Raw genomic sequence first — 12701 nt, forward strand, 5'->3', positions numbered from 1 at the left:
ATATATATATATATATATATATATATATATATATATATATATATATAAATAAATACATATAGTTGTACAGCGCCAATTCAAAGTATGCCGGTTCAATGGGTCGAAATGTTCGGCCTGTGGTGTTGCAGCTTACTCAAGGAACCGCTCATACGAACAACTTCACACTCTACACTGAGCTTCCTTGGGTCCTCAGCAACACACCTGCCATGGCATAGTTGCATCACACACCCAAGTCACAGCTAATACACTCTGGTTAAGACTTTAACATTAGGCAAGGTGGGCAACCGTGGGACATCCCAAAGGGCCCCAATAGCTATAGATTTATTTTTACGTTTAGATATGAAAGTTATGGAATAATATTACTGTTGTAACTCATAATAGTTTTCCTATTAATAGTTAATAGTTATTCTTCTAGCATTGCCAATCCCAACATTTCCCCGTTAGAGAAAGGGTGGAAAGTAAAGCAAGACGGCGTTTGGTTTGGGGCCCCCAAATCACTAAATCGGCCCCTGAAAAACACACCCAAGGTTGCTGTTACTTGCGGTCAGAAACATTGGTGAAATATACTTCGTGGAGTTAATCACCAAATAGACGTATGAGTCACTTTGTCTGACATAACTACCACCGTTATAAAGTCTGTTCGCAGAGGCCTGAAGCCCCGCCCCCGCTGCTCCACAGAGCGATGCTCGCTTGTTTATTCAAAGATTAATATTGAGCCTGGCGGGTGTCTTAATTGCACCAAATTCCACAAAAAGCACTCCATGTGGTCTCCTTCAATACACCCACTAAGTGTGAAGTAGATTGAATGATCGGTTCTCCAGATATGGAAAGGACACACAGAAAGACAGATATCCTTTGCTTTATAGTTAGATACACATACCATCATTTCTGACATTTCTTTGAACAAGTTTTCAAATATGTGCTTCCTCGAAAACTGAAAAAATGATTTGACTTATAATAGCAAAATGTCAAACTCAATTAAAGCTGTCAGAGTAAGGAGGCAAGAATCTATTGCGAGATGAAATTAAAGGTCTCTTTAGGCTCTCAAAGGAGGTTCCTGTTGCCATTTTAAAGAACACTATTTGACAAAGAGTCGTCTTGCAGGCTTTTCTTCTTATGATTTCTGATATGTGAAAGATATTGATATCTGCTATGGCTGTTATGAGACTCTATCGCAAGGGAGAATACCACGATGTTATGCTCAAAGTGATTTTCTTTTCTACTCGGTTCTCAAAGTGACAGCGTTACAGTAAATACAAACTACTGGCTAAAGTGATGGACTGGGAAGGAGGGGCAATAAAGTTCATCAATACACATTTAGCAAACCTCTAGAACATGTATGGCGTCTGGAGGAACGGGAAAGACGGAGCAGGGAGGGCTGAAGGGTGAGAAGAGGACGACGGGTTGCAACCAGGATGTCAGCGTGAATTAGTGGATGAGACTCCCCTGTTAGCTGTGGATTGTACAGGAAATATATTGGGCAATCTAACCTGTCTGCAATTTCAGGTTTTGTGTGTGAACAAATTGTGTATTGATTCCAACCACAACTCTGAGGGGTCGAGGTCATACCAGGATCACATTGAAGTAGCAGACAGCTCACAGCGCTTTGCTTTACTTGGTGTGTGCAGAGTGTCAGAAGAGTGAAGGTGGTGTCAGAGAAGTTGTTATCCGGACGGCTGATAAAATAAATTGACTTCCAAAATAGTCTGAGGTTAAAACGAGATGATCTGCATGTGGAATTGAGTCAACTCTAGCGATGACAAGGGGAAAAACACCTGGATACGTACTTTTAGGATGATTTTTATTGCAATATGCATGATGTCATGTTGATTGCTATTAACATCATGTTGACATTTGTAACAGAACAGAAGATCAGGTCTGATAGGACGTTTGATATCAATCTCATCTCTGTGCGCTGAGTAGTGCAGGAGGTTTGTTTTTTTCACAATCATGTCAACTTTAAGTCCGTTACGAGAACACAGAAATGTGAATGCTTGGATAGACATGAGTTTAACCCCCCCCTCCCTCCTTCCTTCCATCCAAGGCACCATCATCAGGGTTGACAATTCGACACAAAAGTGGAATTACACAGATATGTATTTATCCCAAAATAATAGTAACCAGAAACACAACAAATATCCCAAAACAAAAATACTGAAAACAGGAACAAACCTAACATTAATGATATTAATAGAATTTCACAAGCATTTTATGAGAGTAAATAACATGCATATCTCTTATGTCATTCACATAGTCACTGTCAGAGTTACGTGTGTTTCCCTTTCTCAGCTAGTGCATATATATATAGACGTCCCAACTCCACTAGATATCAGTAGCAGGACTCCTTCCCTTCCAATATAACAATAGAAGATGGCATTTTTTTATGGAGGCGAGAAAGTCCTTTCCCATCCTTGACTATGTCATAAATTACAGTTAAATGGTTAAGATTCACTGTTTTTATGTTTTGTCTACACCCAAACTACCTTATCAATCACACAATGTTGTGCTCCATCTTCCTACCTGTGTGAGTTTGGTTCGGCCTCCTCCATCGATGAATTCGCAGCGGAGATCAACAGACCCTGTGGGATACGCCTCCAGCTCGTCCTCCACTCGCACTTTCTGAGCCCCGATACCTGGAGGCGGGCGAAACGGGAGACAAAGAGGGAGATTATGCATCATCCACAAAACCAATATCGTTTGAATAATTAAACAGGTTTGTTTGTATCGGAACTTAAAGAGGAACAAACAGAGGCTACGTGGGAGGAGAGAGAGAGAGAGAGAGAGAGAGAGAGAGAGAGAGAGAGAGAGAGAAACTAAAATGTTTAGGCCAAGGCCAAATTCCATATTTCGAGTTGCAATGGTAACGAAAGTGAAATAAAATGTGTCCATTCGCTCCAAAATGAAATGGGTTCTATCTTGGAGAAAGTTTAATAAAAATCAGGCCTGCAGTTTTTTCTGTGATCCTGCTGACAACCACCTTCACGTAGGTCACAATGGAGTATTAGTATTTCATTATCAATATTTGCTTTTGTTGTAGGGAAAGATTAATATGTTCTGGACGATTTAACAAAGCTATGGAGAAGCGTGAGGGAAACGGAAAGAGAAACAAAATGAGGGGAAACTAAGAAATAAAGTGAATGAAGAGAAAACAGAGAAAAGTTCTTTCAAGAAAAGGAAAGAAAGTATTTGAATGATGAGCCTTTGATAACAAGCCTCGGGCAGAGTCTTAGCCAGCTTCTGTCGGCTAGGCCCTCCTCATTACAATACAGCTCGTCTACCACAAGGCGTCACTACGGGGCGCACCTTTAGGAACACTACGGCAGCGCGACTACTTCTGCTTCTTTAATGTGTTTGAAAGTCAGTGGAAGGCACCTAGAACTCTTAACTCGAGTAGGAAAGGCAGTGATGAGAGAGCAGTGCCGGTCTGCCAAGCCTGCACAGGTTCACCTAAAACAGGTGGGTTCTGACTTAAACAGAGATAAAAGGAGGACGGTTACAGCCGAGCACCGTCTCAACACCGTGCACTACCTGCTGACCTGTGGGCTGTTTTCAGAATACTGAGGTTCAATTGGACAAGTTGAAATGACTTGTTCTTAAAATTCATCTCTCATTGTGTGATCAACAGACTTCTACTATGTGTAGAGAGCTGGGAGCCCAAATCATGTGTAAGACTTCTTTTGAACCTACATTCCTAGAGATAAGGGTTTCCAAAAGGTTCTTTCTGCGGTTCTACCCAAACCATCTGCATCTGAAGAACCCCTTTTTAAAGAAGAGGGTTTTCAAGGGCTCCTCATCTTCTTTAAGACAAAGGGTTCCCTTAAGAACCCTTTGAAAAAAAAAGTGTTGAAAAAAACACTTTTTGGAAGAAAAAGTTCTGCAATGATTTGACAGCACGGGTGACAAAAGGGAACGCCCACAACTAAGGCCACACTCAAAAACTGTGATTGTGAAGCATGATTGTTGTGGGTTGAGCTGCACCACACCTCTTTGGGAGCCTCATGAGGAACCCTGGATTGGCTTTAGATGAACCCCCTGAAATATAAAAGGTTTATCGGAAGAACACCCTGGGTTCGTTCTAGATGAAACCCTTGGAATGTAAGTCTGGTAGGTTCAGAACATTATGTCAGTTTACTGTAATGCAGCATGTAAAACAAAGAAAAGACAACACTTATGCCATATTACAACATCTAAAATCTAAGACGATAGCCTGTCTAACGATATGGATATTATATTGATATATTGTCTAGCCCTAGTTCCAGGTTCTACCGGGAATGAAAAAGGGTTCATCTATGGGGACAAGCCAAAGAACCTTATATGGTTCTAGTTAACAGCTTTATGTCTATTTTCCCTTATTCTACCTTTTTGCATAAAAAATAGAACAAAACAAACACTGCGGTTGTGATACCCTAACAAGAATCAGTCTCCCAACTGATCGTGTCATGTCTCCGTGTCCAAATACACCCAGGCTTCCACTGGATCGCAGACGGATTTGACAAATGAAAATGTTGTTGCAGAAAGTGCACTTGAGACTTTTTATCTTGAGAGCAGCATGAACCCCTGAGCAGGACACATTCTGCCAACAACATCACAAGTCTCAGATAGATACTTTAAACTGGATATAAGCCTTGACTGGTGTTCATTAAAAGAGCTGACCTGAATTGTCCCTGCCTCTCAGCAATGAGTCTTTTTATTTGGATCAGCGTCAACACACAGGTCTCAACCAATGAGACAAATCGCAGCAATTGTGCCATATATATTGTGTATGTCTGTATAGACACGCACACGTTTGCTGTATTAAATTAGTTGAAATTAATGAACTTTAATGAACTTGTAATCCTCGTCATCGTGAGACGGAGGAGAGAAAAATGCCTCGATGAGAGTAAGGAAGAAAAAAAAAAAAGAGAAAGGATCAGAGAGAGCAAAGCAGAGATGTTGTAATCCTTCCTTAATGCAATCTAGCCCAAGTCCAGCAGCTCAATGTGTTTGGCAGCTTGCAAACACAATCTATTTAAAATACTCTTTGATTGTTCCTGCCTTTGAATCCACTCATTTTGCTACAATGGGCCTCATCATCAGACCTCTTGATGCTCACTTTATTAACTCCAACATATAATGGCGCTGTGCTCTTCCCTCTCTTCCTGTCCTGCTCCTTTAACTGCTCTCTGCTTGGCACTCATGTGGTGATCCGGACCCCTGCTGTGAACCCCCCGCAGACCCGGGATCAAATCTCACTAAGGTCTTTTCTCCCCCACCTCCCCTCTGCCCTCACAGTCAGCCTCTGCGCCTGTGAAGATAAAATTCTTGTGGGGAAGCCGGCCTCTCACTCTCTCCACAAGAAAAGAGGGGGGGAGGGATAAGCGCTCGCTAACAGCTAGCTAGCCCCGGGTGGTTCCAGTGAAAAAGCCTCTTAGTGTGTGAAGGATTGATTAGGACAATATGTTACATGCCAGAGCATGGAGGTGGATGGGCCGGCTGAGGTTTAGCCCGAGAATCAGCTGTGAAAAACATTCACATTAACAAAGAATGGGGTGGGGGCATGTATGCATACAGCCTTCCCGAATGATGGCGTTGCCGCAATAGCACCCACCTTTGGTTCCCCCTCAGGTAAACCCTTAGCTCTGTCACCACGTGTGCCGTACTTTGTACCGATAGTGCTGTTAGCACTGCTAGCTGTTAGCACCGCTAGCTGCTAGCCTCCGGGCTCAGGCTTTGCCACGTTGAGAGCCGTTAAGAAGCAATCGAAATGCTTCCAATCTCGTACTACGAACCTTTAAAGGTCTCCGGGAAATAAATGCAAGTAAATGTGATGTCCTCCAAAGTGTTGGAAACACGATGTGTGTGTGTGTGTGTGATTACTGAGCATCTGAATGTGTGCGTGCATTAATCATACAATCTATGTTGTAATGTGAGTGTGTACGAGACTGATTCAGTCATTGAACCAGAGTCTCTTCCCTGAGGGGAGACAATGGGCTGCGAAACTAGTCAACCATTCCCACTGTAAGATGGAGACACACACACACACACACAGACATGCATGGGACGGAATCAACAAGAACAGCAGCATGAACTATAGATTCATCTCTCTCCCCCCGTTATTTTGCTCCCCCTTCAGTCACATTCTTCTTCTACTTTCTTATTTCTTCTCTCATGCACAAACTCACAAATTTATTCCCCTCCAATTAAACACGCAACTTCCACTATTCACAAAGCTGAAATGCGCGTGCGCACACACACACACACACACACACACACACACACACCAGACGGTCTCACCAAAGTCACAAATCACATAAGGCTTCAGGTTATTCATAGTGGTCAATAAAATGTCTTCTGTGAGGCAAAGGGGGAAATAGTGACAACAGAGTGAGAACAAAAGAGAGGAAGAATAGAGTTTGAAAGGAGCCCCGAGAAAGGAGAGGAACATGAAGAAGAATTCATGGGGAAGGGTAAATGCAACAGAATAAAAGAGCAACGCAGAGAGAAAGTCAAAAAAAGTTAAAAGTAAAGCGATTAAAGGAATGACTAAAGCAGAGAGAGACTGAAGGCGGAAACGAAGAGGGACAACCGGAAAACCAGAGAGAGTGGTGAAGAATGAAAGGAGTCCACAGAGTAGAGATGTGAGGTATGGCCATAAAGAGATGTGAGGAGGGGAAAAGTAAGAGAGGAAGGGAGCAGAGTGCATGAGACCGCATCAGAAATGATTCATTCCCCTCAGAGACTGGATCCAAAAAGCCCCACGGAGACGGAGCGCACCGACGTGCTCGCAAAAAAAATTGCCTCTTGTGGGCATTTTTTATTTTTGCATCTCAGCTAATACTCACATCTAAGTGTTTTAAACTTTTTCATATGGTTCATCCGATTTTGTGTGTTTCCATTACTATTAGGGATGTTACATTGACTTACATTCATTTCCTGGAGACTAACCCTTACCCTTCCCTGAACCTAAACCGAACCCTTACTGCAACTGTAAACCAACGTCACCCTAAAATATAAGGTTTTATGTTATGGGGACATGCATTTTTTCACCAAATGAGCAATGCTACTCTTACAACAGTCCATTGATGTTCTGGAGGCCCACCGGCCGTAGCGGGCTGTAGTTCTTCCCTGCATGGCCTTTGAATCGCCTTCTGAGGAGATAAATGGCAGACGGCTCAAAAGAGCTGCTGAGTGCGCTTCAGATCCGGCGAATATACTTGAAGTGACCACAAGAAAACTGACAACCAAAGTTCAATGACGAGACAATATTAATATCTACATTTTTCATCTGCCTCTTGATTCACAGTGAAATTAAGTTATGTACCCCCCCCCCAACTCACTGAAGCACACACTTCCTTCATTGAGACAATAATTAGAGTTCAACTCTCAGCCCTGGGAAATCACATGTAATTGTTGACTGTGGTTGGTTTTTCACACACGCACTTGACCATGTTATCAGGGAGATTGGTGTCAACGCACCGACATGATCCACATCTTTTCAGCCATTTTGCCATTATTCGCTCACAACCCCAATTGCCCCACAATTTGCAGCTCATTCTCCTGCAGAAGTCGCTGTGGAGCATCAGCTCAGTGGAGGAGGAGAGGTGGTTTAAATGAGTGGCAACACTCTGCTGGCTTGCTCTCCCCCCCCGATGAATCACAGTTAATTGACATTTAGAGGCTTGTGGCATTTGACTGTTTGTGTGGAGCTTCCCTGTGTAGACGGTCACGCAGCGCACGCGTGAGGAACATGCTGATGGGCTGTGCACTGCATGCTCATGCACATTAACATCCAAAGCAGCTGTTTTTTGTTTTTTTGTCAGCCTGTCATGATGTCAGTTATGTCAGCTTTTATCTGGGTGATTGCCAACAGCTGTCAGAGACGTTAAAATGGAAAGAATGAAGGCGTTTGTAGAGCCAAAGCTGCTGCGTGGAGAATCATTCCAACAGACTGTAGCGGCCATGTGTGAGGAGGCTAATTTGATTTATTCAGACACCATAATTATTGTGAACTAATTAGACTAAAGCCCACATGATAGTCAGGTGTTAAGGTAATGCCATATAAAATTGGAAATGTGATGTTGAATCCCGTCCGTGCACCAGTTATATATTACTGCACAGTCCCAAGACACCGCTAAATGCTCACACTCAAGACACTTCTATTCTTAAAGGTGCCATGTTGTAAAAAAGTGAAAAAAGTGTTTCAGAATCAAGCATGTCTAGATGCTACAGAAATATTGTGAAAGTATTGTGACGCTTAATCCAAGATATTCAAGTAGCCCATATTTAGAAACTGTTTAGCTACAACGGCCGAGGGATGAGTATGGGAATATGTAGATGGACAGTATGAGAGAAACAGTGAAGTATGTAAACATGTTCTAGTAGAATCCCAAAATACAAGAATGAACCTGGAAACGAGCACGACATGTCCCCTTTAAATGACTCAACCTCATTTATATATACATGTAAAACAATCATCCAGGTGTGAAACAACATCTGTCACTCTGGTATAAACACGCAACCAAACAGTGTCAAGTGGTCGAGCCTGAATGAAGCCTCCGGACACTGATATACCTGTGCATCTAACAAGAGAGAGAAGAGCTTTTGGAGAGGCTGGTGCAGTGGAATTGTAATCATAGCTACTTGGAACTGAGCAGCTCAAGGCTTCGTTGTGATTTTATGAGAAGAATCTCAATACGAGGGGAAATAAATTCAATTTCTCATGAAGTGGCAGAAAGAGGAGAAGGATGGATGGGAGGACAGGATGTTAAAAAGCAATAGTCCAGATGACTGATGAAAGCAGACAACATCAACATGTTGTCTTTTGTTTGTGCAAAGTATGTTTGGCTGCAAAGAACACCTCTAAGATGATCTATAAAACAATGTAAGCAGGCTTGTGATGGTTTGTCCAGGTGTTTCTTGTTTAGCTTAAAACATAAATAAATAAATGATTCTTTAAAGAAAGACACTTCGGGTGATTAGGGTGCAAATTTTAACTAGTAAATATCACCATGAAACTTTTCCAGTGGATTACTCACATAAGAAACGTTTTCTGAAATGTCATGTTGAAATATTCAAATGAGGCATTATCTTATTATCTTAGTGCTAATGTCATTCATATCCAGAACAGAAATATAAATATCATTTATTTTGTTGACATATTAGAGACAAAAGTTTTAACAGAGGGAATTTTGAATATCTCTTTGTATCACTCCATGAACTAGAAAGTATTGTCAACAGACATAAAATGGAATGGTATCAGTAATACAATGTTGTATAAATCATCTGATCAGAGAAGAGAGCAGGAGTTTTGTTTTGAAACAAAATTTTGAACTGAGCCATGTTGGTTTTTAAAAAGCTGACTTTTCAAAATGAAACGGATTACAAACCCCTCAGTACAAACCTTCAGCACGAAGAGAGGAATGGAACTGAATGAAACGTTTGGAGTGTGTGAGAGCTACTGAGGTGGAGATTTCTGGATCAGTCTGAGAACTCATTTTAAAGATATGTATGTATTGTTTAAGACACTATAGGTGAATAGGGTGAACTCTTCCCCTCCTGATTACTTACATAGGACAAGGTTTCTTTGTATTACAAGTTTTCTGAAATATTGCGTTTAAATATGCAAATGAGGCGTTATCTAATGGTAAGGCAAAAATAAACCTGAATGTGTATTTTGGATGCTTTTTTGGATGTTTTTGGTCTGAAATAAAAAGATGTTATGGAACCAACGGAGCCTAAAAATCTCAAAATTGACCAGAGCATGAATAAAAACATTTCTTTCTGGGGTGTCTCACCTTGAGGTCAAAACCCTAGCAACACTTGCTGTATAGAGAACTTGTATACAGACCAACGTGTCTCGGCGTGCGGCTTTCTTCAGGCTCATCCATTGATTCACTCATTATCTTTTAGTCAGTTACTGGCAGCAAAAACTAGCTGTGAAATAACACTAATGTCAGCGTTGTCTCATTTGAAGTTGATATGGCATTGTTGTAAGCGAAGAGCTGCTCGTTCTTACTCCCAGTCGCCCTACGCGTCAAACTCTGACGCTCTACGCGGCCGTACCTATGGCACGAGTAAAGGAGGAAGGCAGGCGACGTCCATCTAATCTATAAAAATAAAGATGTAAGCAGCTTCAAGGTGGTCGCACTTTCATAAATCCAATCTGTTTAGCCATTGGTCACATTATCATTCTTTACGGTTAACACCCGCTGTCCGTTTCACACGCAGCAGTCGTTGAACAGGGCGACACATAATCAAATCTGATGGCGATGACATCGATGTGAAGGGAAGAGGAAGAGGAGGGCCGGCGCTGAGTGACCACCTCCTCCGCCTCCTCCGCCACGCACCAGGGAGCTGAATTAGCGCTAACAGACAGCTCATAATCATGGCATTTTTTGCGTTGCCTTTTCAGTGACAAGACACTGATCAACGCTGTGGTGGAGGGACAAGACAGAGGGGATTAGTTGTCACAGAGACGGCTTTGGTTTCAAACACACACACAGTTAGGGTAATGTGTGTGTGTGTGTGTGTGTGTGTGTGTGTGTGTGTGTGTGTGTGTGAGGACAAAGATGCTAATACAGCTGTACTTTAAGGATGAAATATCCATTGAGAAATTGAAGGTGGTTGCTGGAAAGCAAGAAAATCGCTTCAAATACTGGATCTCCCTCCATCAATGTCCATATTTTCTGGCATGAAATTGAAGCTAAAGATAGTTGAAGGATGTAGATAATTCCTTTGCTGTGGCTGCTTTTGAATTCAATTCCGAATGACGAGATAAGAGACGTGGTTTAATTCAACATATGTAGCCAAAATAAATAGTAAGAAACTGTGATTCGAGACCAGAGCTGCCGCTGGTGTTTGTTCTGTATTCTGAATAAGATATGGCTTATCCCGTTACAAAATGATTGTCAGCATAATAATCTCAAATCATTCCAGATATTAGGTCCTTTCTTTGAAAACTTCAGACACTGGAACATCCATATGTATGAAATATTGAGCTGATTAAGACTTCACTAGAAAGGTGCAGATCTCCGCCAGGTACAACACGTGGATTAAGGAGAGGTTGATTCCCATTAAAAATACATTAAATAGATGTATCTACATTTTGCAAACCTAGTGTACCAGAGTGTGCTTCTTTCTGTCCAGAGCCCGGTTTGTAATCCCACACTCGCCATGCACATACACCAACACTGCCTCATTGAGCCACGATCATATGCATCAGGAATACTACTGGACCAACGTGTGTGGGCGAGATCCTTCTGCATCCGGTCAAAAATAAGCACAAAAAATATAAGGCAGGGACAGGAGCATGCGAGATGAGCCGCGGACAGACAGATAGATGCACACACGCAAACACACACACACACACACACACAAACGGACGAAAACATAATCACGCTTACATCTAGCGGAGATAATACTAATTTAATCGGTGTGATAAATACAATGTGGATTCTTTGTATTTAGTGCAGTTTTCACATTACTGCAGGAAGTATTGTTTTGCCCACATCAGTGACCTTGAAGTAACTAATTGGCCTCAGTCTTTGCCTGATTAGATATAGCTCTTAAAGCATATGTGATGACAGTGCATGGTGTCTTTTTGGAGAAATTCAAATGGGACATTGGAAAAGTTTGTCACAGCTGGAAGCATGCTCAACAATCTCTGTAAATGTGTAACTGGGGCTTTGTTGATAAATGATCTGTGTGATTAGCTCCCCGATGCGCTTTCAAACTGCCTCCTCTCCCCCGCCACCCCTGCCTTTAACGAGCGGAACCAGATTTTAGAAATGTAACAGTGAAATGATAAATCAGACCACCAGGCACGACCCAAGGGATAACGCAGGTCTCTGATATGTATTCATGAACAAGAAAGTGACATTTTGACTTATTTTTACATGGAAACATACTTAGCAAAAAGGGAACAATGGAGAAATTTCTGAGTTATTAAAAATACCAAATTAGACTCGCATCATGCTTCTGCCTCAAGTCATCTCATCTTGTCACAATGAAACTTTCATTTTGAGAGCATTTTGCTTTGCGTGGGATCACTCAAACATGTCTGTTAACTGAATGTAAGTTAGTAAAGGAGACGCATTTAAACATCATGATGAATAGAGGAAGGAGGCAAGTAAAAGGAATACTATATTGTTTTGCCATTGATTTTCAAACAGGTATGGGATGTGATGGATTTCATTTTGGAATAGCATGATTGGGCAGCTGACAGCTCAGATAATTGGCATGCTTACACTCTGGGTGGCTTTTCAGTGTTACCATGTTGTCAGGTGACAACCCATTAACTCCAGTTATGGTGATTTCATGTCGGTGTTCTTTTACTGGTATTGAATTGGGCTGCATAATGCTCCGCCAGCTGTGAAAAACTGATATGACCCGTGGGCTTTTGTGCAGAGTGATTTTGAAATCTTTTCAAAATCACTGCATTATTTCCAAAATTCGCAGTGGACTATCCCACATGAAGTCTGCTGTTAATAATTCCTGAAAAGTTGGCATTTCGTAGTTACATTCACTCATTCATTCACTCACACGCATGATTAGGGCATGAACGCAACTAGGTCAGTGCCCGTTTGGGGATCATTCCAGTTTGGAGATGGTCATTCTCAATCTGTGAAACTCTCGCAAAGTGGTTGAGGTTAGGATTTGGCCTTGAATGGTTGAGGTTAGGATTTGGCCTTGAATGGTTGAGGGTAGGATTTGGCCTTGAACGG

The 12701-nt window shown here is 41.9% G+C and overlaps 1 protein-coding gene across 1 annotated transcript in view; it reads right to left on the bottom strand.

Annotated features, from left to right (window-relative positions):
• pvrl2l (PVR cell adhesion molecule related 2 like) overlaps window positions 1–12701 on the bottom strand; it is a 72336-nt gene that overhangs the window by 48998 nt on the left and 10637 nt on the right. Inside the window, exon 3 of the mRNA XM_031871232.1 lies at window positions 2521–2633. Within this exon, the coding sequence (XP_031727092.1) occupies window positions 2521–2633 (113 nt within the window). The remainder of the gene's footprint in view (window positions 1–2520; window positions 2634–12701) is intronic.

The sequence above is a fragment of the Anarrhichthys ocellatus genome, unplaced genomic scaffold (assembly GCF_004355925.1).
Source record: "Anarrhichthys ocellatus isolate YVR2014 unplaced genomic scaffold, GSC_Weel_1.0 scaffold57, whole genome shotgun sequence".
NCBI classification, from domain to species: Eukaryota; Metazoa; Chordata; class Actinopteri; order Perciformes; family Anarhichadidae; genus Anarrhichthys; species Anarrhichthys ocellatus.